General features: G+C 41.8%; 1 protein-coding gene across 1 annotated transcript in view; it reads right to left on the bottom strand.

Annotated features, from left to right (window-relative positions):
- Positions 1-25,679, bottom strand: part of LOC133651713 (transmembrane protein 8B-like) — a 182,256-nt gene that overhangs the window by 48,304 nt on the left and 108,273 nt on the right. The window contains exons 7-9 of the mRNA XM_062049764.1: positions 21,551-21,647; positions 21,309-21,432; positions 6,621-6,763 (exon numbers count right to left, since the gene is read on the bottom strand). Coding sequence (XP_061905748.1) covers positions 6,621-6,763; positions 21,309-21,432; positions 21,551-21,647 — 364 coding nt within the window. The remainder of the gene's footprint in view (positions 1-6,620; positions 6,764-21,308; positions 21,433-21,550; positions 21,648-25,679) is intronic.

Genomic DNA, 25,679 nt, shown 5'->3' with positions numbered 1-25,679 from the left:
GTGTGACAATCATTGGTACTTTAACTTAACTCATAAGAAGACGTGTTGGTAGGATTGAGGAGGTCTTCGAAGTATTCCCTCCACCGATCCACAACATCCGCAGTCAAGATCAGCAGAACACCATCCGCACCATACACGGTGTTGACATTGCACTGCTTCCCCTTCCTGAGGCGGCGGATGGTGGTCCAGAATCGCTTCGAAGCCATCTGGAAGTCGTTTTCCATGGCTTCCCCGAACTCCTCCCATGTTCCAGTTTTTGCCTCCGTGACCGCTGAAGCCGCACACCGCTTGTCCTATCGGTACCTGTCTGCTGCCTCCGGAGTCCGATGAGCCAAAAGAGCCCGATAGGACTCTTTCTTCAGCTTGACGGCATCCCTCACTGCTGGTGGACCAGCGGGTTCTAGGATTGCCGCCACGACAGGCTTCAACCACCTTGCTGCCACAGCTCCAATCAGCCGCCTCGACAATAGAGGTACGGAATATCGTCCACTTGGACTCAATGTCCAGCACCTCCCTCGTGACATGTTCAAAGTTTTTCCGGAGGCGGGAATTGAAACTATCTCTGACAGGAGACTCTGTCAGACGTTCCCAGCAAACCCTCACAATGCGTTTGGGTCTGCCAGGTCTTTCCGGCATCCTCCCCCACCATCGCAGCCAACTCACCACCAGGTGGTAATCGGTAGAAAGCTCCGCCCCACTCTTCACCCGAGTGTCCAAAACATGAGACCGCAAATCCGATGGCACAACTACAAAGTCGATAATGGAACTGCGGCTTAGGGTGTCCTGGTGCCAAGTGCACATATGGCATACTTGCCAACCTTGAGACCTCCAATATCGGGAGTTGGGGGGGGTGGCCTTTGTCGGGGGTGGGGGGGCGTGGTTGGGGCAGGGGGCGTGCTTAGGGGCGTGGTTAAGATGAGAGTATATTTACAGCTAGAATTCACCAACTCAAGTATTTCATATATATATATATATATATATATATATATATATATATATATATATATATATATATATATATATATATATATATATACTTGACTTTCAGTGAATTCTAGCTATATATATATACACTACCGTTCAAAAGTTTGGGGTCACATTAAAATGTCCTTATTTTTGAAGGAAAAGCACTGTACTTTTCAATGAAGATAACTTTAAACTAGTCTTAACTTTAAAGAAATACACTCTATACATTGCTAATGTGGTAAATGACTATTCTAGCTGCAAATGTCTGGTTTTTGGTGCAATATCTACATAGGTGTATAGAGGCCCATTTCCAGCAACTATCACTCCAGTGTTCTAATGGTACAATGTGTTTGCTCATTGGCTCAGAAGGCTAATTGATGATTAGAAAACCCTTGTGCAATCATGTTCACACATCTGAAAACAGTTTAGCTCGTTACAGAAGCTACAAAACTGACCTTCCTTTGAGCAGATTGAGTTTCTGGAGCATCACATTTGTGGGCTCAATTAATATATATATATATATATATATATATATAGGAACCTACGCTAGGATCCTATTTGTGGACATCAGCTCTGCCTTCAACACTATCCTCCCTGGACTGCTACGAGACAAGCTCTACCAGCTCAGCGTGCCCGAGTCCCTCTGTAGTTGGATCAATGACTTCCTGACAGACCGAAGACAGCACCTGCGGCTGGGGAAGATTGTCTCGGACAGTCGAACCACGAACACTGGTACTCCTCAGGGCTGTGTACTCTCCCTGTTTACAAACTGCTGCACCTCGAGTCACTAGTCCGTAAAACTGCTCAAGTTTGCGAATGACACTACCCTCATCGGGCTCATCTCGAATGGCGATGAGACCACCTACAGGAGAGAGGTGGACCGGCTGACGTCGTTGTGCAGCCTCAACAACCTGGAGCTGAACGCCCAGAAAACAGTGGAGATGATCATGGACTTCAGGAAAGTCACAGCCCCACCATCCCCCCTCACCCTGTTTGACTCTCCCACCCCGTCTCCATTGTGGACTCCTTCCATATTTTGGGCACCACCATCACCCAAGACCTCAAGTGGGAGCCGACCATCAGCTCCCTCATCAAGAAGGCCCAGCAGAGGATGTACTTCCTGCAGCTGCTGAGGAAACTTAAGGTGCCGACCGAGATGCTGGTGCAGTTTTACTCAGCCATCATCGAGTCCATCCTCACCTCCTCCATCACCGTGTGGTTCCCCGGTGCCACAGACCAGGATGAGCATCGACTGCAGTGCATCGTACGTGCTGCTGAGAAGGTGATTGGCTACAAGCTCCCATCCCTCCAGGACTTGTTCTCCTTCAGGACCAGGAGGCGTGTGGGTCGGATCACAGCTGACTCTTCTCACCCTGGACACACACTATTCTCCCCTTCCCCTCAGGCAGGAGACTACGGTCCATCCAGACCCACACCTCCCGCCACCTTTGATTGATTGATTGAGACTTTTATTAGTAGGTTGCACAGTGAAGTACATATTCCGTACCTGAACAGTTTTTTCCCCTCGGCCATCAGGCACATGAACAATAACTCCTAACAGTAGCTCCTTTGAATTCCTTCTAAGTCTATAACAATATCTGATAGCTCAGTTACAGCTCTTGTTAGTACCAAATCTGTGTTGTATGTGTTTTATGTTGCACGATTGCACCAAGAAAAATTCCTAGTTTGTGAACCCGTTCTCAAACAATGGCAATAAAGCTATTCTGATTCTGATTCTGATCTTTATCAAAATTAAAGCAAACAAAAAAGAAAAAAATATAGATCAATTTACAACAAACAAACTTGAATAACATTGTTTTTTTAGTCTGTAACAGAAACACGTCTATGAATGTTCTCATTCATCCAGTTCGTTGTCATCTCATGGCGTTCAATCGATCGCAACTGGAGTGTCTGGTTTGTCTTAGAAGACGTTTGGCCTCTCATCCGAGTAGACTTCATCAGTTCATGCACATAGACTTAGATTGGTGGCTCTGACCTCCTTCCCTCCTCAACAACACCTAGGAGTTGAACTTTGCTTGCACTGCCTGCAGAGCGGCTCCAGGCCTATAGACACAAAAACACTACACCCTGGACAATGGGCATATGCACACACACTTCCACCCCACTCCACACCTTCACCATCGTTGGAGTCACCTTAGGGGCAATGGACGGCTGAGTAGCGCTTATACAGCAGCAGCCCGCCTCCGTAGCTCCCACTCCCTCCCCTCTGTTGCAAGATTTGTTGATTCTTTGTAACATGTTTATGTGTGCTATGGCTATGAGGTTTTTTTTTCCTTGGCCTCAGTCTGGACCCCCTCCCTGGAGTCCAGCCTTTGACTGAATATTTTTTTTCTCTAAAATTAAATAAACAATAAATAATAATAAATTCTAATTGATTAACAACATTATTTCAATATATAACATTAGCACGATATTTAAAACACTTTAACCCAGTTCATCTCAAACAGTGTGACCGTGGGAACACACAGTATTATGCTTGGAACCCCGCTTCGAAAAAGCTGTGTGCTACAAAACATGCTCACTGTAGCCATCAATCCTGACTTTTTCATTTTGATTATAAAAAACAGCTCAAATTGTTTTATTCATTTTTGTTCTGTAGGTTAAAGTGTTGTATATATTGTGCTCCTGAGTTAATGTTGCTATTTATGGAATTTTATTATTTCATATTTCAGTATCAAACAATTTAAGTTGGTCAAAATATGTTTACAGTTTAAATAAGGATGTACCCTTTTTTGTTGTTAATTTCAGGCAAATTGATGCACTTTAAATATTTTCTCTTACAGACTAAAACACAGTGTTCATAAGGATACAATATTATGCAGAGGTGTACTTATAACAAAAATACAGACAAAAGATATCCTTTATATGTGTGGTGGGGGGGAAATGTTTTCTTCTTCCTAAGAGGGGCGTAACAGAAAATAATTGGGAAGCACTGCTTCAACCTTCAAAACACAAATGAACAAAATAATTTGTGCTGATTTGTTTTAGCTACGATGACGACGTTTTGTCATGCGCAGCTTTTCGAAGTTTGAAGCATGATACCGCATGATACTGATAAAGCACGTTACCCGGGGACATGGCATTGCACTGTGCCCCACCCACATTTAAAGAAAGACCATCGAAGGCAGACCTGGGCAAATTAAGGCCCGGGGGCCGCATGCGGCCCTTTAAGACAGTGTTTTTCAACCACTATGCCGCGGCACACTAGTGTGCCGTGAGATACAGTCTGGTGTGCCGTGGGAGATTATCTAAATTCACCTATTTGGGTTAAAAATATTTTTTGCAAACCAGTTATTATAGTCTGCAAATGATGTGTTGTTGTTGAGTGTCGGTGCTGTCTAAAGCTCAGCAGAGTAACCGTGTAATACTCTTCCATATCAGTAGGTGGCAGCCGGTAGCTAATTGCTTTGTAGATGTCGGAAACAGCGGGAGGCAGTGTGCAGGTAAAAAGGTGTCTAATGCTTAAACCAAAAATAAACAAAAGGTGAGTGCCCCTAAAAAAAGGCATTGAAGCTTAGGGAAGGCTATGCAGAACGAAACTAAAACTGAACTGGCTACAAAGTAAACAAAAACAGAATGCTGCTCGACAGCAAATACTTACTGTGGAACAAAGACGGCGTCCACAATGTGCATCCGAACATGACATGACAATCAACAATGTCCCCACAAAGAAGGATAAAAACAACTGAAATATTCTTGATATGCTAAAACAAAGTAGATGTGGGAAATATCGCTCAAAGGAAGACATGAAACTCCTACAGGAAAATACAAAAAAAATAGGAGCGCAAGACAAGAACTAAAACACTACACACAGGAAAACAGCAAAAAATACAAAATAAGTCAGGGTGTGATGTGACAGGTGATGACAGTGCACCTACTTTGAGACAAGAGCTATGTTGATGCATGGTTGGTTATGGTTTAAAGTCATATCCAACATCTTTTTACTGTCACCTGAGTTTCGTTTTTTAGTGATTTCTGCTGGTGGTGTGCCTCTGGATATTTTCAACGCAGAAAATGTGCCTTGGCTCAAAAAAGGTTGAAAACCACTGCTTTAAGCTTTTCCATCTGGCCCGCCAGACATTCCCAAATATTTTTTTTAGATTTTTAAGATGGAAACTGTAGCCGCCATGATGATGTGCAGTGATGTTTTCTAATGACTGTAAATCTTGAACTATACAAAGTATTTCAATGGTTGGAATCTGCGCTTTTGCATGATGTGGTAGTTACTATGGTAATCTAATTAGTTACTATGGTAATATAATTAGTTACTATGGTAATCTACGTCACAGCAGCTCAGGCGAGGCACCAAGCAGTGTGGGTGGGGAGCGTTTCCACAGAGTGTTTCCAAAGAGGCCAGCCTGAAATGCGGGTGTCAGGGACAGACGCGGAAGAAGATTTTTACGACAAAGTTTTAAAGCTTAGTGATATATCAGATGTATCAGATTGTAGGTGGGTTCTTTTTACCCTTTGCATTCATATTTCGCTGTTTTTGTTGCATTTTTGTAAAATATGTCAAGGGAGAGGGGGTGTGACCTTCATATGTTGTCAATATTCAGTGTTTTATCCTTCATAGTTAATATTGTAAATCCCACATTCTTTATTTTCATGTACATTTTGGGTGTCTCATTCAGTAAAAAAATTTAAAATTCCATTCTGTTTTTTAAGGCGGTCTGTCATAACGTTTTTAGCATTCAGACATTATTGTGAGGTTTTGTATTAGTTCCTAAAAATAGATATACCGGCCCCCAGACACATTTTTTTCTCTAAATTTGGCCACCCCGAGTAAAAATAATTGCCCAGGCCTGTTCTAAAGCAGCAGAAGTTGACTCCATTCGTGTCACCCTCATTCTTTTATAGCGCTTTTGTTGAATAAATGATCTATCTTCCATCAGTTGTTCCTTGTCACCAAACACGTCTTTTCTGCAAAGCAGCATGCAGTTGTTTATCCCGTGCCATCGAGCCTCCTGGTGAGAGCGTCTGAATCGGATCCAGATCGCGAGGCAAATTGGATAAGACGGCGTGAATGAAATATTTGTGAGCACGATTGAATGGAGACTTTAATGCCGGGGGCAGGAGCCGCCGATATGAGGAATTTAATAGCTCTGATAACACAGCAATCAAAGCAGGATTTTTTAATCTTTTTTTTAATCCGCAAAGGGCAAGCTTTGTTTAGCTTTATAAGCTCATATTTTATTAAAGACTTATTCGCGATTAACAGCCTGTTTTATTGTTCTTTCCAAATTGCTGGAATCAAAAGATTAACATCAGTCCAGCCTATGACCCAAGTCCATAAATTTAATCACCATGTTGTCATATCAGTTTTGGAAAAGGGCCTGTTTACCTTCCTTTGCTGCTGTGCTGTCTTGATTAAGACAATAAAAAAGACTTTGCAGTAAAAGTACCATGCAGAAACTTGGAAAAAAAATATTTTTCCGATGAATAATAACTGGCAATCGGCACAAAACACATTTCCCAGTTATTTTCCACACAGAAAAATGAAAAGTCCTAGTGAGTATTTTTTTTTGTTTTTTTACTCTGTTTGGTGAATGCGAAAAAAGTAATCAAAAGAAGGCCGAATTTGAATAACATGGACTGAGGGGGGAAGGGTTTTAAAGGTGAAATGTGATTGTTACCTGCTTTGCATTCACAGGCAGCATACAGGTAGTTGTTGGTGCGCAGCAGCTTGCACTGTCCGTACGTGCCACAGTCGTTGATGCATGGAGTCAGGTACGCGCGCATGTACACCTCCGCAGTGATGTTGGCGCACGCCTCCAAACTGGAACAGACACACGCGTCAAAAGGTTAACATACCAGTATTTACTAGGGTTGTACGGTATACCGGTACTAGAATAGTATTGCGGTACTAATTAATTAAAAACTGTACTATACTTTGTTTGAAAAGTACCGTTTCCCAATTTAAAAAATAATAATTTTATAACGGGCATGACGGCGCGTCGTCACATCATGACATTGCTGGTTTTACGAGCAGAGGAGCATGTTCGGCAGTGCACACACACAGAGTACTTACAAGCACACACAGTGTGTAGACAAAAAAGGGAGAACGGACACATTTTGGTCTAAAAACTAAAGATAAAGGTGAAGTTATAACACTGTAACGCCCTTAGGAAGAGGTACTTTAAGACATGGCTAGCTAGCCAGCAGCTAACATCTATCCGCAGTCGGCAGTGTTTTGGCTACTTCTAAATCACTAATCCTCGCCTTCATGGTGACAAATAAAGTAAGTTTCTTACAAGTATCATCCCTGCAGGACGAGGAATAGCTAAACATGCTTCACTACACACCCTAGGAGGATACAATAGCTCACCGGCGTCACCGCTAACAAAAGATAGTGTTCCTGAATGTAAACAAATGCCATGGGTGAATCTACACCTGACATCCACTGTAATGATACCAAGTACAATAGCGTATTTAGTCGATACTACTATAATTACATCGATATTTTTCATTGTCACAAAATCTTTTTTCCTTTTTTTAAATGTATATGTTTATAAACTCAGGAAATATATCCCTGGACACATGAGGACTTTAAATATGACCAATGTATGATCCTGTAACTACTTGGTATCGGATCGATACCTACATTTGTAGTATCATCCAAAACTAATGTAAAGTATCCAAACAACAGAAGAATAAGTGATTATTACATTTTAACAGAAGAGTAGATAGAACATGTTAAAAGAGAAAGTAAGCAGATATTAACAGTTAATGAATAATAATTTTTAAATGATACATTTTTACAGTTTGTCCCTCATAATGTTGACAAAATAATAGATAAATGACACAATATGTTACTGCATTCGTCAGCAGACTAATTAGGAGTCTTTGTTTGTTTACTTATTACTAAAATACAAATGTTCACTATTTTATTTAAGGACAAAATTGCAATAAGAAACATATGTTTAATGTACCATAAGATTTTTTTTTAAAATAAAGCCAATAATGCCATTTTTGTGGTATCCTTTATTTAGAAAAGTATCGAAATATATTTTGGTACTGGTACCTACAACCCTAGTATGTACATACAGCAGGGAAGTTACTTTCAAATGTTTTGGGGAGCTCGTTTCCAGAAAGCTAAGGACCAGACTTCTCCTTTCCCTATTAGGCTTATTTTGTATGTTCAGAAGAATCAACGTCCTCTACAGTAGACATTTGATTTTGGTCTGTTTATGTTGTCAGAGTTACACAAGCTGTTTTTTCAGGACCTTCTGCAAAGATCATCTCTATGGCGGCACTAGTGTTTTAAGAACCTGCTGCAAAAATGTGAGTCTCTCACAAGTTTGTTTAACTGAACTTGCAGTTGCCCAAATGATGAAAAAGAGAGGACCGAAGACGGAACCTTGAGGAACACCACTAGTATAACTAAAGAAGTTGAACAATTGACTACCTACTGGATCTGAAGGAAAACCAGCCACAGCAACACCTTAGTTCCAGAATGGAAAGGACTTAAAGAGGTGCCTTGAGGAACACCTCAGTTATATAAATCACAAGTTTGGACCCCGGTGTTCTATGTTTGCTAGCAAGGTTAAAATGCCAATGCATGGATCTGTTACGATCCATGCATTGACACTCTTAACTTTAACTTAACTCACGATCCATGCATTGACACCCTTAACTTTAACGTAACTCATAGTTAAAGTTAAATTAATTGGGTCCAGGTTTCACTATACCAGTGTTCCTTAAAGGCCTACTGAAACCCACTACTACCGACCACGCAGTCTGATAGTTTATATATCAATGATGAAATCTTAACATTGCAACACATGCCAATACGGCCGGGTTAACTTATAAAGTGCAATTTTAAATTTCCCGCCACACTTCCGGTTAAAAACGTTTTATTATGCTGACGTATGCGTGTGACATCACGAGGGCAAGGGAAGTATTCGGAGCCCGTAGAAAAAGCTCTGTTTTCATTTCATAATTCCACAGTATTCTGGACATCTGTGTTGGTGAATCTTTTGCAATTTGTTTAATGAACAATGGAGGCTGCAAAGAAGAACGTTGTAGGTGGGATCGATCGGTGTATTAGCGGCTAAGTACAATACTTACAGCAACACAACAAGGACTACTTACTTAGCAGACGCCTAGCCGATGCTAGCCGCCAAACCCACGGATGAAGTCCTTCGTCGCGCCGTCGATCGCTGGAACGCAGGTGAGCACGGCTGTTGATGGGAAGATGAGGGCTGGCTGGCTGGCGTAGGTGGAGCGCTAATGTTTTTATCATAGTTCTGTGAGGTCCGGTTGCTAAGTTTCTAAATTAGCCTTAGCGTCGTTAGCAACAGCATTGTTAAGCTTTACCAGGCTGAGAATATTTAACCGTGTAGTTACATGTACATGGTTTAATAGTATTGTTGATCTTCTGTCTATCCTTCCAGTCAGGGATTTATTTATTTTGTTTCTATCTGCATTTGAGACAGATGCTATCACGTTAGCTCATGCTACAGAGCTTCGTCGATAATGGGTGTCCTTCGTCGCGCCGTCGATTGCTGGAACGCAGGTGAGCACGGCTGTTGATGTAACGTGTAGTTACATGTACATGGTTTAATAGTATTGTTGATCTTCTGTCTATCCTTCCAGTCAGGGGTTTATTTCTTTTGTTTCTATCTTCATTTGAGAACGATGCTATCACGTTAGCTCAGTAGCTAAGTGTGTCACCGATGTATTGTCGTGGAGATAAAAGTCACTTTGAATGTCCATTTCGCGTGCTCGACTCTCATTTTCAAGAGGATATAGTATCCGAGGTGGTTTAAAATACAAATCCGTGATCCACAATAGAAAAAGGAGAGAGTGTGGAATCCAATGAGCCAGCTTGTACCTAAGTTACGGTCAGAGCGAAAAAAGATACGTCCATCACTGCCTCTCTAGTCCTTCATTATAACGTCCCTCATCCACAAATCATTCATCCTCGCTCAAATTAATAGGGTAATCGTCGCTTTGTCGCTCCGAATCTCTCTCGCTCCATTGTAAACAAAGGAAAATTGTGAGGAATATTACCTCCTGTGACGTCACGCTACTTCCGGTACAGGCAAGGCTTTTTTTATCAGCGAGCAAAAGTTGCGAACTTTATCGTCGATTTTCTCTACTAAATCCTTTCAGCAAAAATATGGCAATATCGCGAAATGATCAAGTATGACACATAGAATGGATCTGCTATTCCCGTTTAAATAAAAAAATCATTTCAGTAGGCCTTTAACAATAGGGCAGGGGCCCATAGTTGGGCTGCAAGCGCCCTCTAGAGGACAGCCAAAAAATATCTGTTTCTCAGCTGTGGTCCATATGGGCCTCAGTTGCAATACACTTTTCCACCACTAGTGGCAGTAATGACAATGTCAAACAAGTCTGGGGCTTAAGTCATAGAGAAGTTTCTTAAGCAGAAACTAACTGGAAAATCAAAGCATGCTGGGGCCATTTTGATATTTTTTATTTTCAAAACCAAAACAATATATACATTTTTTTTCCTTTAAGGCTCCCCTCGAGTTGGTCCCGGGTCACAAAAATGTTAAAAAAAACTAATTTGATTTTCTTTTTATTTATTTATTATTGAACCAGTAAATGAACTTCTGGTCAATATGTCGATATAAAGAATTTTTAAATTATATTTTTAAATGTTTTATGCCCTTTTTGTCAAAATCCTGTTATTTATGTCATAACCCAAAACTATGCAATGTTTTCTTCCCTCCAAAAATTGTAAGTGGAATATTTCATGTGAAGTATTGGAGCCTCAAATAGGTCAAGAATTCATAACAACATTTATTTTGATTCATTATTATTTTTTGAGCAATGACAGTTTAAAAAAAATCCCACAAAAATGATTGGGGATCCAAAAGAGCCCCATTCATAAAAGCGTTAAAAATAAAAGATTTTTTGATTTGTTTTACATACAACCCTTTAGTGTCAGAATTGCTACTGACAGTTTGGTTATGATCGGGGTTTCCTGTGTTTAGAATCACTTCCTGTCCTGGTGCTCTTGTTTTGTCAGTGTTTCCGGTTTGGTCTCCGTGTTTTTGAAGCACCTTTACTTTCTGTACCATGTTTTGTCAGCACACCTGTTTCTCATTTAATTAGTTCTATGTAGTCCCACCTGAGTCTCTCCTTCAGCGCTGGATCATTGTTCCTCTAAAACTGATGCTGAGTGTGCTGTTTCTGTTAGTTCTCTGCTTCCTTAAAGGTAGTTGGTGCCTGTGGAGACGGTAATCCTAGAACCCGTTGGTGGACACCGGCGGTGAGGGATGCCGTCAAGCTGAAGAAGGAGTCCTATCGGGTTCTTTTGGCTCATAGGACTCCTGAGGCAGCAAACAGGTACCGACAGGCCAAGCGGTGTGTAGCTTTAGTGGTCGCGGAGGCAAAAACTCGGACATGGGAGGAGTTCGGGGAAGCCATTGTAAACGACTTCCGGACGGCTTCGAAGTGATTCTGGACCACCATCCGCCGCCTCAGGAAGGGGAAGCAGTGCACTATCAACACCGTGTATGGTGAGGATGGTGTTCTGCTGACCTCAACTGCGGATGTTGTGGATCGGTGGAGGGAATAATTCGAAGACCTCCTCAATCCCACCAACACGTCTTCCTATGAGGAAGCAGTGCTTGGGGAATCTGTGGTGGGCTCTCCTATTTCTAGGGCTGAGGTTGCTGAGGTAGTTAAAAAGCTCCTCGGTGGCAAGGCCCCGGGGGTAGAAGAGATCCGCCCGGAGTTCCTTAAGGCTCTGGATGCTGTGGGGCTGTCTTGGTTGACAAGACTCTGCAGCATCGCGTGGACATCGGGGGTGGTACCTCTGGATTGGCAGACCGGGGTGGTGGTTCTTCTCTTTAAGAAGGGGAACCGGAGGGTGTGTTCTAACTATTGTGGGATCACACTCCTCAGCCTTCCCGGTAAGGTCTATTCAGGTGTACTGGAGAGGAGGCTACGCCAGATAGTCGAACCTCGGATTCAGGACGAACAGTGTGGTTTTCGTCCTGGTTGTGGAACTGTGGACCAGCGCTATACTCTCGGCAGGGTCCTTGAGGGTGCATGGGAGTTTGCCCAACCAGTCTACATGTGCTTTGTGGACTTGGAGAAGGCATTTGACCGTGTCCCTTGGGAAGTCCTGTGGGGAGTGCACAGAGAGTATTGGGTATCGGACTGTCTGATTGTGGCGGTCCGCTCCCTGTATGATCAGTGTCAGAGCTTGGTCCGCATTGCCGGCAGTAAGTCGGACACGTTTCCAGTGAGGGTTGGACTCCGCCAAGGCTGCCCTTTGTCACCGATTCTGTTCATAATTTTTATGGACAGAATTTCTAGGCGCAGTCAAGGTGTTGAGGGGATCCGGTTTGGTGGCTGCAGGATTAGGTCTCTGCTTTTTGCAGATGATGTGGTCCTGATGGCTTCATCTGGCCAGGATCTTCAGCTCTCACTGGATCGGTTCGCAGCTGAGTGTGAAGCGACTGGGATGAGAATCAGCACCTCCAAGTCCGAGTCCATGGTTCTCGCCCGGAAAAGGGTGGAGTGCCATCTCCGAGTTGCGGAGGAGACCCTTCCCAAAGTGGAGGAGTTCCAGTACCTCGGAGTCTTGTTCACGAGTGAGGGAAGAGTGGATCGTGAGATCGACAGGCGGATCGGTGCGGCGTCTTCAGTAATGCGGACGCTGTATCGATATGTTGTGGTGAAGAAGGAGCTGAGTCGGAAAGCAAAGCTCTCAATTTACCGGTCGATCTACGTTCCCATCCTCACCTATGGTCATGAGCTTTGAGTTATGACCAAAAGGACAAGATCACGGGTACAAGCGGCCGAAATGAGCTTCCTCCGCCGGGTGGCGGGGCTCTCCCTTAGAGATAGGGTGAGAAGCTCTACCATCCGGGGGGAGCTCAAAGTAAAGCCGCTGCTCCTCCACATCGAGAGGAGCCAGTGAGGTGGTTCGGGCATCTGGTCAGGATGCCACCCGATTGCCTCCCTAGGGAGGTGTTTAGGGCACGTCCGACCGGTAGGAGGCCAAAGGGAAGACCCAGGACACGTTGGGAAGACTATGTCTCCCGGCTGGCCTGGGAACGCCTCGGGATCCCCCGGGAAGAGCTGGACGAAGTGGCTGGGGAGAGGGAAGTCTGGGCTTCCCTGCTTAGGCTGCTGCACCCGCGACCCGACCTCGGATAAGCGGAAGAAGATGGATGGATGGATGGATTGTGTTTTTTATGTTGATTTAATAAAAAAAACAAAAAAAACAAAAACAAAAAAAAAGTTTTTTTTTGTTTTTTTTTTTATTTCTATTGCAGCCCGGTACCAATTGGTCCACGGACCGGTACCGGTTGGGGACCACTGATGTAGACCACAAGGAAGTCTTTTACATTTCGAAAAAAAATCATAATATGACCCCTTTATTGCGCCTTTTGTATGGAAAAAGACCTGAATAGACCCGCTCATAGACAGTGTGCCCTATGGTCCGAAAAATACAGTATTTGGAGCCTTGAATAGGACAACAATTCATAACCTTGATTTGTATTTATTATACTTTTTTTAAGCAATGACAGTTTTAAGGGAAAAAAAACATGGCAGCTTTATGTTATTAGAATCAACATGGCCTCTTTTTCTTGTTACATTTCAGCTGTCTGCCCTTTTATTCCACTTTCTCAATAGTATCTTTAGAATGTGCCGCAGGCCGTTTAAAAAAATCAGCTGCGGGCCGCATATGGCCCCTGGGCCACACTTTGGACACCCCTGCTCTGTAGTATCTTTTTCAAGCTAAAATAAAGATATATGGTTCTGATACTCATAGTGGGACAATGTCTATAGTTGCTGTGTATTTTACAACTGTGCAAAGAGAAAGTAGTTATTCTGTGCAAACATCATCACCGACTGCCAACTGTCACCAGAAACAAACATAAACTACATAAAGGAATTTAAAAAAATAATTTTCTAAGACATAACGCAGGCTAGCAACAACATTGTTACTTCACTAATTGCCTCATCCTCCAATCACTCCCAGCCATTGGAACTTCAGAAGGTAACAAATGTCCTCCGTCGCCGTTCTCCAGAATTCAGATTTAATTGACGCAGCTGCTCGCCTCTTTGTTTCCCCACCTTTTATCAATCAACTAAATTGGAGTTGTGAAGCAAGCCTGTCACTGGCGCTACTTCTGACACGTGACCTGAATAATTACGCGCAAGAACACATGTTTGCAAAAAAAAAAAAAAAAGCACCCATTGCGTCGTGCATATTTTTCATAACACCGTCTGTCTGTGGCCATCTGTTATTCACAATGAAGAGCAACTCCCAAGTGGATCAGAAAGAAGGTATAAAAAATAAAAAATAAAATATGTAAATTTCCATCTCTTCACACTTTTGTGCCATTAAAGCTCAGACAAAACATCTCAATGGCTAAAAGATTATTATTGTGTCTAACAAGTTAATGGGAACGATTTTTCTTCAAAGGCTTTTCTCACAATGACTTTAAACAATCCTCAGAGAACCAGACCCCTCGAGTAAATATGCCTTTTAAGAAGGCATGTCCCAAAAACAACACGAGTATTATCCTAAACCGATATTGATCCGATACGATATCAGCATGAAACATACACACTTTTATTTTCTATGAATGTTAGAAAAGGTTTTATCAGGTGAAATGACTCAAATACAAATGGTTTGTGCAAACACAACACTAACACATTTATTATTAACTGTCTTTAAGTTGGAGTGGTGTGGTAATTTGTTTTTTCGCGATACCAAGTGGTGACGATAATTCATTAAAGGTGATGTCTGTATTTTGCTCAGTTACATTTTTCAAAGCAACAAATATAACAAGAACACCATCGGCTAGTTGGACAGCATTAGTGCTTTAACATAACACGTTTGTTTTAAAAATGTCTTCATTTTTCAAAATTACTACATTTTTGTCATATTTTATTTTTTTTCCCGTCGAAAAAAATAATTGGTGTTTGGTCTGGTCAACACGTACGCGCAGGAAAGCATGCACACGTACAAAACAGGTCCGAAAGAAGCAACGAACAATTTACAGTCATGTTGTTATGATAGCATATACATTTAATGACAGCTAACACTACTATCCATATTGGTATCACTAGTCAACAACACTCAAAGCTGTTACGTAGTTACCTTATTACTAGGGGTGTAAAAAATAAATAAAAACAATTTCGAATTAATCGCGATTCTTTTTTGTAACTATCCTTCAAAAGAAATATACATTTATCATTATTATTTTTTAAATCTGTCCTGTCCATCCACTCCGGGAAATCATATAGTTGATGATCTATATCTGCTGTACAGATTTACTTCAGAAAAAAGAAATGTTGGATACTTATCTTGTTGCCTTATTTGTATTTGACTTTATTAAACGTTTGGGTAGAATTTTATCTAAAAAAAAAAAAAAAGGTTTTCTTTTAAGTTATATAGAAATGTATCAGACCTGTTTATCTACTGTATTTTCCGGACCATAGGCCAAAACCGGATTCTAAAGCGCACTGTCGATGAGTGGGTCTAGTCAGGTCTATTTTCATACAAAAGGCGCACCGGATTATAGGGCGCATTAAAGGGGTCATATTGTATATATTTTTTTCTAAATTGAAAACTAATTTCTTCTAAATTTACTTGAGTCATATCCTATTCGTATCTCTTATGTGTGACTGCCATCTACTGGTCACACTTATCATTTCACCATGTACCAAATTAAATAGCTTCAAGGTCGGTAAGCACAACCAAAATGATTCCGTACATTAGGTGCACCTGTCGAGTTTTGAGAAAATGAAAGGATTTTAAGTGCGCCTTATTGTCCGAAAAATACAGTATTTTATGGAGGAATTTAGTTAATCAAAGAACTGACACCCAATGTTATTTAAAAAAGTATTGATTTTGAATTGAGAATCGTTTTGAATCAAGAACAGAATTGTTACCCCCAAGAATCGAATCAAATCTGAATCGTAAGCTGCCCAAAGATTTACAGTCCTCCGTCCTGGAAGATAAGAATGCAAGATATAACACTTAAAATGCCCTCCAGGCATCCTTTAAGTTAAGATCATGACGCAGTAAGTTGAACAATGCAGACACGTTTGTTGCTGGACACTTTCTAATACACAAAGTCTCCAAGGCAGAAGCTTAAGTAATATGCAATTATTCTTATTTATATTGACAAATGTGATGTTTTAGTAAGGACACTCATAAAGTATGTCTTCCTTGTGTGCTTAGCTGTTGTGTAGCTGCTAGCAGCTAGCTCTAAGTAGCTTATAGCCCACCATGTTTACCTTAAATAAATGACTTGACTAAAATGGAAGAAAATAATATTTTGGATGCAAGTGGATATACGGGCAAAACCCAAAACATTTAAATATTGTGAAGTGAATTATATAGCGCTTTTCTCTAGAGACTCAATGCGCTTTACATAGTGAAACCCATTATCTAAGTTACATTCAAACCATTGTGGGTGGCACTGGGAGCAGGTGGGTAAAGTGTCTTGCCCAAGGACACAAAGGCAGTGACTAGGATGGCGGAAGCGGGGATCGAACCTGGAACCCTCAAGCTGCTGGCACGCCGTCCCTTGTGCAAAGGTTTGTTTATTCCAGCAATTATGTCTACAAGGTGAAACTAATCTACAAAACCCAAAAGCAGTGAAGTTGTCACGTTGTGTAAATGGTAAATAAAAACAGAATACAATGATTTGCAAATCATTTTCAACTTATATTCAATTGAATAGACTGCAAAGACAAGATACTTAATGTTCACACTGAGAAACTTAATACTTTTTTTTAAATAATCATTAACTTAGAATTTAATGGCAGCAACACATTGCAAAAAATGTGTCACAGGGGCATTTTTACCACTGTGTTACATGGCCTTTCCTTTTAACAACACTCAGTAAACGTTTGGGAACTGAGGAGACACATTTTTGAAGCTTTTCAGGTGGAATTCTTTCCCATTCTTGCTTGATGTACAGCTTAAGTTGTTCAACAGTCCGGGGTCTCCGTTGTGGTATTTTAGGCTTCATAATGCGCCACACATTTTCAATGGGAGACTGGTCTGGACTACAAGCAGGCCAGTCTAGTACCAGCACTCTTTTACTACGAAGCCACGCTGTTGTAACACGTGCAGAATGTGGCTTACTGAAATAAGCAGGGGCGTCCATGATAACGTTGCTTGGATGGCAACATATGTTGCTCCAAAACCTGTATGTACCTTTCAGCATTAATGGTGCCTTCACAGATGTATAAGTTACCCATGCCTTGGGCACTAATACACCCCCATACCATTACAGATGCTGTATTTTCAACTTTGCACCTATAACAGTCCGGATGGTTCTTTTCCTCTTTGGTTCGGAGGACACGACATCCACAGTTTCCAAAAACAATTTGAAATGTAGACTCGTCAGACCACAGAACACTTTTCCACTTTGCATCAGCCCATCTTAGATGAGCTCAGGCCCAGCGAAGACGGCGGCGTTTCTGGGTGTTGTTGATAAATGGCTTTCGCTTTGCATAGTAGAGTTTTAACTTGCACTTACAGATGTAGCGACAAACTGTAGTTACTGACAGTGGTTTTCTGAAGTGTTCCTGAGCCCATGTGGTGATATCCTTTACACACGGATGTCGCCTTTAGATGCAGTACCGCCTAAAGGATTTAAGGTCGGTAATATCATCGCTTATTTGCAGTGATTTCTCTGAACGTTATGATGATATTACGGACCGTAGATGGTGAAATCCCTAAATTCCTTGCAATAGCTCGTTGAGAAATGTTGTTCTTAAAGTGTTTGACAGTTTACTCACGCATTTGTTCACAAAGTGGTGACCCTCGCCCCATCCTTGTTTGTGAATGACTGAGCATTTCATGGAAGTTGCTTTTATACCCAATCATGGTACCCACCTGTTCCCAATTAGCCTGTTCACCTGTGGGATGTTCCATCTTTTTTGCCACTTGTGCCAGCTTTTTTGAAAGATGTTGCAGGCATCAAATTCCAAATGAGCTAATATTTGCAAAAAATTTAGTTTTCCAGTTCCAACAATAAATATCTTGTCTTTGCAGTCTATTCAATTGAATATAAGTTGAAAAGGATTTGCAAATCATTGTATTCTGTTTTTATTTACCATTTACACAACGTGCCAACTTCACTGGTTTTGGGGTTTGTATGACATAACAAGCTCATAACAAGCAACCAAAGATATTTCAAGCCTTCTTTTGATACCATTTTGATGATTACAGTTTATGAAAACCTTGAATTGAAAATGTCCAATAATGTTTATTGGTTTTAAAAAGTTGTACGCCATCATTATCAAAATGAAATGAAACAAAGGCAAGATATTTTGGACTTTGCGTGTAATGAGTAGTTTCACAATTGCGGTTGAACTGCCGACACAGAGGAACTTTTGCACGATGTTCAAACATATTTAGTTTCACCTGTTATTCCATTCTTGTTTATTTGCTGCTATCAAAGCAATCTCAATATTTCAAGAGTCCATGTTTATTTTCCGTCATGTTGTAAGTGTGCACCAGAGGCAATGGGTGAAAATGTGGCGGAAATGAGGTTGGTAGAATGGCTTCTACATTAGAATACTGCATTATTGAAGACGGTAAACAAAGTTTATTTAGATGGGTAGTAAGGCATATTGAATGTTGTTTTTTTATTGTTGTTATTCAGTGATTGACAACAAATAGCGTCTCTCTCTGTGGTTGCTTGGGAAATTGAGGCCAAGCCAAAGAAGTTATTACATTCTGATAAATATTCATGAGCGACAGTCAAACACTAGATCCAATCTTTTTTTTTTAGTTGTGAATAACAGTAAGAGGACATTTTGAATTTCAGAACCAACCCCCAATACTCCTACACAATGATTTTAGGGGCGTAAGAAGGTAGCCCGACTGTAATCTATCACCTTGAATTTAGGGGACGGATGTGTGCCAATACCAATATTTTGGTACCGGTACCAAAATGTATTTCGATACTTTTCTAAACAAAGGGGACCACAAAAAAATTGCATTATTGGCTTTATTTTAACATAAAATACTACGGTACATTAAACATATGTTTATTATTGCTATCAAACAACAATTTTGTCCCTAAATAAAACAGTGAACATACTAGACAACTTGTCTTTTAGTAGTAAGTAAACAAACAAAGGCTCCTAATTAGTCTGCTGACGTATGCAGTAACATATTGTGTCATTTATCTACCTATTAGTTTGTCAACATTATGAGGGACAAACTGTAAAAATTGATTATTAATCTACTTGTTCATTTACTGTTTATATCTGCTTATTTTCTGTTTCAACATGTTCTATCTACACTTCTGTTAAAATTTAATAATCACTCATTCTTCTGGTGTTTAATGTTTTACATTAGTTTTGGATGATACCTCACATTTAGGTTTTGATCCGATACCAAGTAGTTACAGGATCATACATTGGTCATATGCAAAGTCCTCATGTGTCCAGGGATATATTTCCTGAGTTTATAAACGTATTATGAATTTAAAAAATAGGAAAAAATATTTTGTGACGATAAAAAAATATCGATGTAATCATAGTAGTATCGACTAGATACGCTATTGTACTTGGTATCATTAAAGTGGATGTCAGGTGTAGATCAACCCATGGCATTTGTTTACATTCAGGGGTGCTAGCTTGCTGTTATCTGTGAGCTATTGTATTGATTCATTGATTGAAACTTTTATTAGTAGATTGCACAGTGAAGTACATATTCCGTACAATTGACCACTAAATGGTAACACCCGAATACGTTTTTCAACTTGTTTAAGTCGGGGTCCACTTAAATTGATTCATGATACAGATATATACTATCAGATATATACTATCATCATAATACATAATATCCTCCTATGGTGTGTAGTGAAGCATATTTAGCTATTCCTCGTCATGCAGTGATAATGGTACTTGTAAGAAATGTACTTTATTTGTTGCCATGGAGGCCAGGATTAGTGATTTAGAAGTAGCTACAACACTGCCGACTGCGGATGGACGTTAGTCGCTAGCTAGCTAGCCATGTCTTAAAGCACCTCTTCCTCAGGGTGTTTCAGTGTTATAACTTCATCTTTATCTTTAGTTTTTAGGCCAAAATGTATCCGTTCTCCCTTTTCTGTCTACACGCTGTGTCTGCTTGTAAATACTCCGTGTGTGTGCGCTGCCGAACATGCTCCTTTGCTCGTAAAACCAGCAATGTCACGATGTGACGACGCGCCATCATGCCCGTAAAAAAAAGGGGGAACTGGTACTTTTCAAACAGAGTATTTTGATTCATTAGTACCGCGATACTATACTAGTACCGGGATTCCGTACAACCCTAGTAGGGGGTGATTCAAATCCCGCTCCTTGGGCAAGACACTTCACCCGCCTTGCCTCCAGTGCAGCCCCACGCTGGTAAATAACTGTTGGGCGATGGTTGGTGCGAAGTGAGATAGCTTACCAACACCAATGTGTAAATGTGGAGTTAATTCATATTGGGTTCTTTGTGGATCGCTATGAGTCACTAGAAAAAATCTAATCCGTTATTAATATTTCATATTCGTACTGAACTCAAGTATACAGTAAATTTAAACTCCATCATTAAAGCTAAAATTGATTTATAAACCCGAACCGGTACAGAGCCCAATATGTGGGCTCTGTACCGAGGATGTCGTTGTGGCTCATGCAGCCCTTTGAGACACTTGTGATTTAGGGCTATATAAATAAACATTGATTGATTGATTAATTGATTGAACCATACTGTACTTGGTTACAACCATGCAATACAAACTCCACTCAACATTCAGTAACTATAACTTAAATCCAAAGAATAACTCAACTTTAACCGCAACATGAACCATAACCCTGAAACAACGTCCCTAAACACTAATTTCACAACTCATTACTCCTGATTTAGCCCCTAGCCCCAGGATTGGCAACCCGCGGCTCTAGAGCTGCATGCATCCTAGTGGCTCCCTGGAGCTTTTTTTGTGTAATGTTCTACTATCAGATATGTTTATTTTGTCTTTAGAATGTGTTGCAGACCAAGAAAAAACTAACTGGCCCCGGGCCGCACTTTGGACACCCCTGTTCTTATCTTTAGCCTAATCCCTAAACCTAGCCAAACCCCATTTTATAACCCAACCACAAATAATCCAACTTTAACCAAATCTAAACAAATGTATTTCCCTTTAAGCCCAAACCCATACAAGTTTGTTCTCATCCTGGGTTGGTCATCTGACAATCCAAGAGCACCCAAAGCCAAACAACTAATCACATTTGCACATTTGAAGTTAGGTTCAGTAGATACGCCATTGATGTCGAGGAAAATGGTGAAATTCAAGACTTGGTTTAAAAGGAAAGAAGGAAACACTTACCCGTGTTTTGTGGGACACATTGAGCGCAGACTGAGGTACCAGGTGCCCGTTTGTGGGTAAGGAATCCTGAGTTTGGTGATGTTGGTAGAAGTGTTCACAGAGAGGAAAAACCCGGCAACAGACTCTGCAACACAGCAAAACAATGAAAGTGCATGAAACAAAGTATGGCTCATTCGCAATCTTCTCCTGGAACTCTTCGGAACCTTTTAAAAGGAATTGCTGTTTTGCTGAGTCGGACATACCTGATTCACATTTCGATGACGAGTTCTGCCAGAGGAAGAGCGGAATCCCGTGAGTCAGGCAGCCAAAAACGGTGACGTTCTTGTCTTTCAGCGTCGACTGCAAGGCACCAGACAAGAAAACAACAGACATCACGCACTAGGAAGGTTAGAATAAGTGAAAAACCTGATTACTCTCCAGCAGCCTAAAGCCTGAAGTTAAAATATGCCTGAATTTAAAAACGTATTTATGAAAGCAACTATCAGATTAGTCCAGGGGTGTCCAAACTACGGCCCGCAGGCTAAATACGCCTCAACAGCGTCTTCAATTTGGCCCGCGAGACAACACTAGTTTTATGAACGCCAGGTGTATCCATCCATCCATCCATTTTCTACCGCTTGTCCCTCGGGGGTTAAATCACCAAAATGATTCCCGAGCGCGGCCACCGCTGCTGCTCACTGCTCCCCTCACCTACCAGGGGGGGGGAACAAGGGGATGGGTCAAACGCAGAGAGTAATTTCACCACACCTAGTGTGTGTGTGACTATCAGTGGTACTTTAACTTTAACTTTACGTGTCGCGGGGGGTGCTGTAGCTTATCCATATCATTTATAAATATACAGTGGTCTGATTGCTGCAATCCTGTCGCCACCTGGTGGCCAAAAAATGTAACTCCGCCATTAACTATACATTCCAGTTGCCGAAGTACAGCAATTACTTAGAAGGCCCAAACCAAACAACCTTCCCAAGTCATGGGGGAGAAAAGAAAAAATTAACCAGTACAAAAATTACACAAATACACACATAACACAACCTGCTCATTGAACTTTGTGGATATTATCAAATAAGTTCAATAAACATAAAGAAAAGAAAAGAAAAGAAAAATGACACCCTTTTAAATCCATTACAAAGGATGATGGGTAAAATGTAAAACACTATCGGCATGGTGACTGGACGCCGAGATGAGCGTTCGCACTCTCTTTCGCTCCCGATCGGGAATTCAAACAACTGCTCGGATTATCCCACACTTCCTCCTTTTTCTACTGTGGATCACGGATTTATATTTTAAACCTCCTCGGATACTCTACCCTCTTGAAAATGAGAGTCAAGAACGCGAAATGGACATACACAGTGACTTTTATCTCCACGACAATACATCAGCAAAGCACCTTGGCTTTGGAGCTAACGTGTTAGCATCATGCTTGTCTGCACATCGAGGCAGAAGAAACATGCCCCTGACTGGAAGGATAGACAGAAAGTCAATAATACTACTATTACTTCTACTATCAGGAGACACTGAACTCAACCCTGGACCTGCAACAACACGGTTAATGTTGTCCCGACTGGCGAAGACTAGCAATGCCACTGCTAGCGTCGCCATCGAAGCTAACTCGACTACCGGCTCATCTCAGCTCAAGCTCACCTGTGCTCCAGCGATCGGCAGCTCGGCGGAGGACTTCGCCCCGTTCATCGACACGGTCGGAGGCTCGGCGGCGGCGGCGGTGGAGGACGACCCGGTCATCGGAGAAGGCAGCGACTCAGCGGCGGTGAACGACGCGGCGGCTGCGGTGGACGGCGACCCAGACATCGGTGATTGCGGGGAACTGCACGAGATGGCGGGGGTCCACGCGGCCTCTCTCCGGTCCCAGACGGTCGAGGACGCGGCATACACAGGATTTAGAGGCGCCTTTACAAAAACATTTTCGTTATTCTCTTTCTCTTTGTCTTCAAAAAAGCCTGCCAAAAGGAAACCCAACCCCACCCCAAGCAACCCTACCTGGCCTCCCCCTCTCCTCCTCTCCTCCTCTCCAACTCCGCTCCTCCCCCTCCCTCCCCCTCCCTCCCCCTTCACCTGGAGGACGATCAATATGCCTCTCTCTCTCTCTCCTCGCTCTCCAACTTCAACAGCAATAATAACCAACAATTTTTCTGGTCAGTACCACAACACAGCGGACTCTGATGCTCTTTTTGGTTCCAGTGGACTACACATCATCCACCTTAATGTGAACAGCCTCTCTGGAGCCAAACTTGACCAAATCAGAGAAATGTTCCTCAACACGAAGGTAAAAATCTTGTGTTTCTCTGAAACCAAATTTGATCAAAGTATTTCTGACTCAGAGATAGAAATACAAAACTTTTCGGTTATCAGAAAGGATAGGAATAAACACGGTGGGGGCGTTTGTATGTATATTCACCAGGATATTAAATACATAACTCGCACTGATCTTAACCACAATGACCTGGAATCTGTGTGGGCGGAAATCAAATTTAAAAACGCTAAGCCGGTACTAATAGGGACTGTTTATTGACCCCCTAATCAGAGTGATTTCTATGGGGCTTTGGAAGAATGCTTGGCAGGGACAGACAACGTGGAGAAAACTATAACTGGGGATCTGAACACAGATATTCAACGCAAAGATGCGCCTGTCTTCAGATCCTTCAGCAAGTTTTGTAATCTGCACGGTCTTTCCCAGCTAATAGCGCTACCCACAAGGGTGTGTGATTCCACCCAATCAACCATACCTGTAGATCTCATTCTCACTTCAGACCGGCCTAAAATAGAAAATAGTGGGGTCATGATCTGTGGTCTTAGCGACCACTATCTAACCTTCTGCACCCGTAAAATAGCTAAACCTAAAGCCAATGGCCACATAACAGCCCAATCCAGATCCCTCAAAAAATACTCCAATGACAATTTCAATTTAAAATTAGATGAGTGGGACTGGTCCCCTGTGCTCGCGAGCAACATGGTCGATGTTGCTTGGGATCGCTTCAAAACGGCGTTCCTAAAGATACTAAATGACATGGCTCCCATGAAAACAGTCAGGATCAAAGCCCGCTCGGAACCATGGTTGAATCCGGACCTATTAGCTGCCATAAAAGACAGAGACAGGAAATACTCTGAATACCAAAAATGTAAAACAGAAGTAGATAAACAACCCAATAATATCAACCTCAAATTACTCCTTTCAACTCTCAAAAAGTAATGCAATAAATTAAGAAATAAGTCAACCAACCTGACTAAATCCTTAAAAAAAAAATTACATTAATGACAAAATAGAGGAAAACACAAATAAGCCACGTGAGCTCTGGAAAATTGTCAACAACCAGCTTCCTGGTTGCAGCCAGAAACTTAAAACAAGACTCACCAACATCAGCATCAAGGAGGGTGGCTCCCTCAATACAGACAAAATGGAGGTAGCTAGCAGACTTAACATCTTTTTCACCAGCATATCCACAACTCTTGTCAACAAGCTGTCCCACCACTCTGGTCGCTTTGGTGTAGAACACATTAAAGCCTTCTACAGAAAGCTAGGAGTATCCAACGATGATTTCAAATTAGAAATGGTCAGAGCTGATGAGGTGTTTAAAAAATTGAGCGCGCTCCACCCTAACAAGGCCACCGGCCTTGATAATATTCCCTCCAGATTCCTCAGGGACTCTGCCTCCATCATTGCCCCGATCATCACGCACATAATAAACCTATCAATTACACAAGGCCAAGTACCAAAAGATTTTAAGATAGCAAGAGTAACTCTCCTCTTTAAAAAAGGAAGCAAATTGGAACCTGGCAACTACCGACCTGTTTCTATTCTCAGTTCCGTTTCGAAAGTAATGGAGAAAATAGTTTATGAACAGGTCGATAGTTACCTTGCCACTAATAAACTCATGTACAAATTCCAATCCGGCTTCAGAACTAACCACCCCACTGACACATGCCTTCTCTATCTGACCGACCACATCAAACATGAGGTGGACGCGGGCAAATACTGCGGCATGGTCATTCTGGACCTTCAGAAGGCCTTTGACACCGTTAACCACGCTATACTGTTGGATAAGCTCAGAGCAATCGGATTTAACAAAACCTCATGGAGCTGGATGCAATCTTACTTGGAGGGGAGGGAACAGGTGGTAGAGGTGAACGGCACTGTGCACCCCCCCCCCCCCCCACCCCTCTCGGTGAGCTGTGGAGTCCCCCAAGGCAGTATATTGGGACCTTTAGTGTTCCTAATATACATAAACGACATGTCATCGGCATGCGACTGTGAATTGTTTTTGTTTGCGGATGACTCTGCCCTGCTGGTATCCGGCAAGGACAAGTCACAGGTGGAGAAAATCCTCAGTGCTGAGCTCTTTAGAACTTGCACCTGGC

Source organism: Entelurus aequoreus, linkage group LG06 (genome assembly GCF_033978785.1).
Source record: "Entelurus aequoreus isolate RoL-2023_Sb linkage group LG06, RoL_Eaeq_v1.1, whole genome shotgun sequence".
NCBI classification, from domain to species: Eukaryota; Metazoa; Chordata; class Actinopteri; order Syngnathiformes; family Syngnathidae; genus Entelurus; species Entelurus aequoreus.
This window is presented reverse-complemented; position numbering and strand designations above follow the sequence as displayed.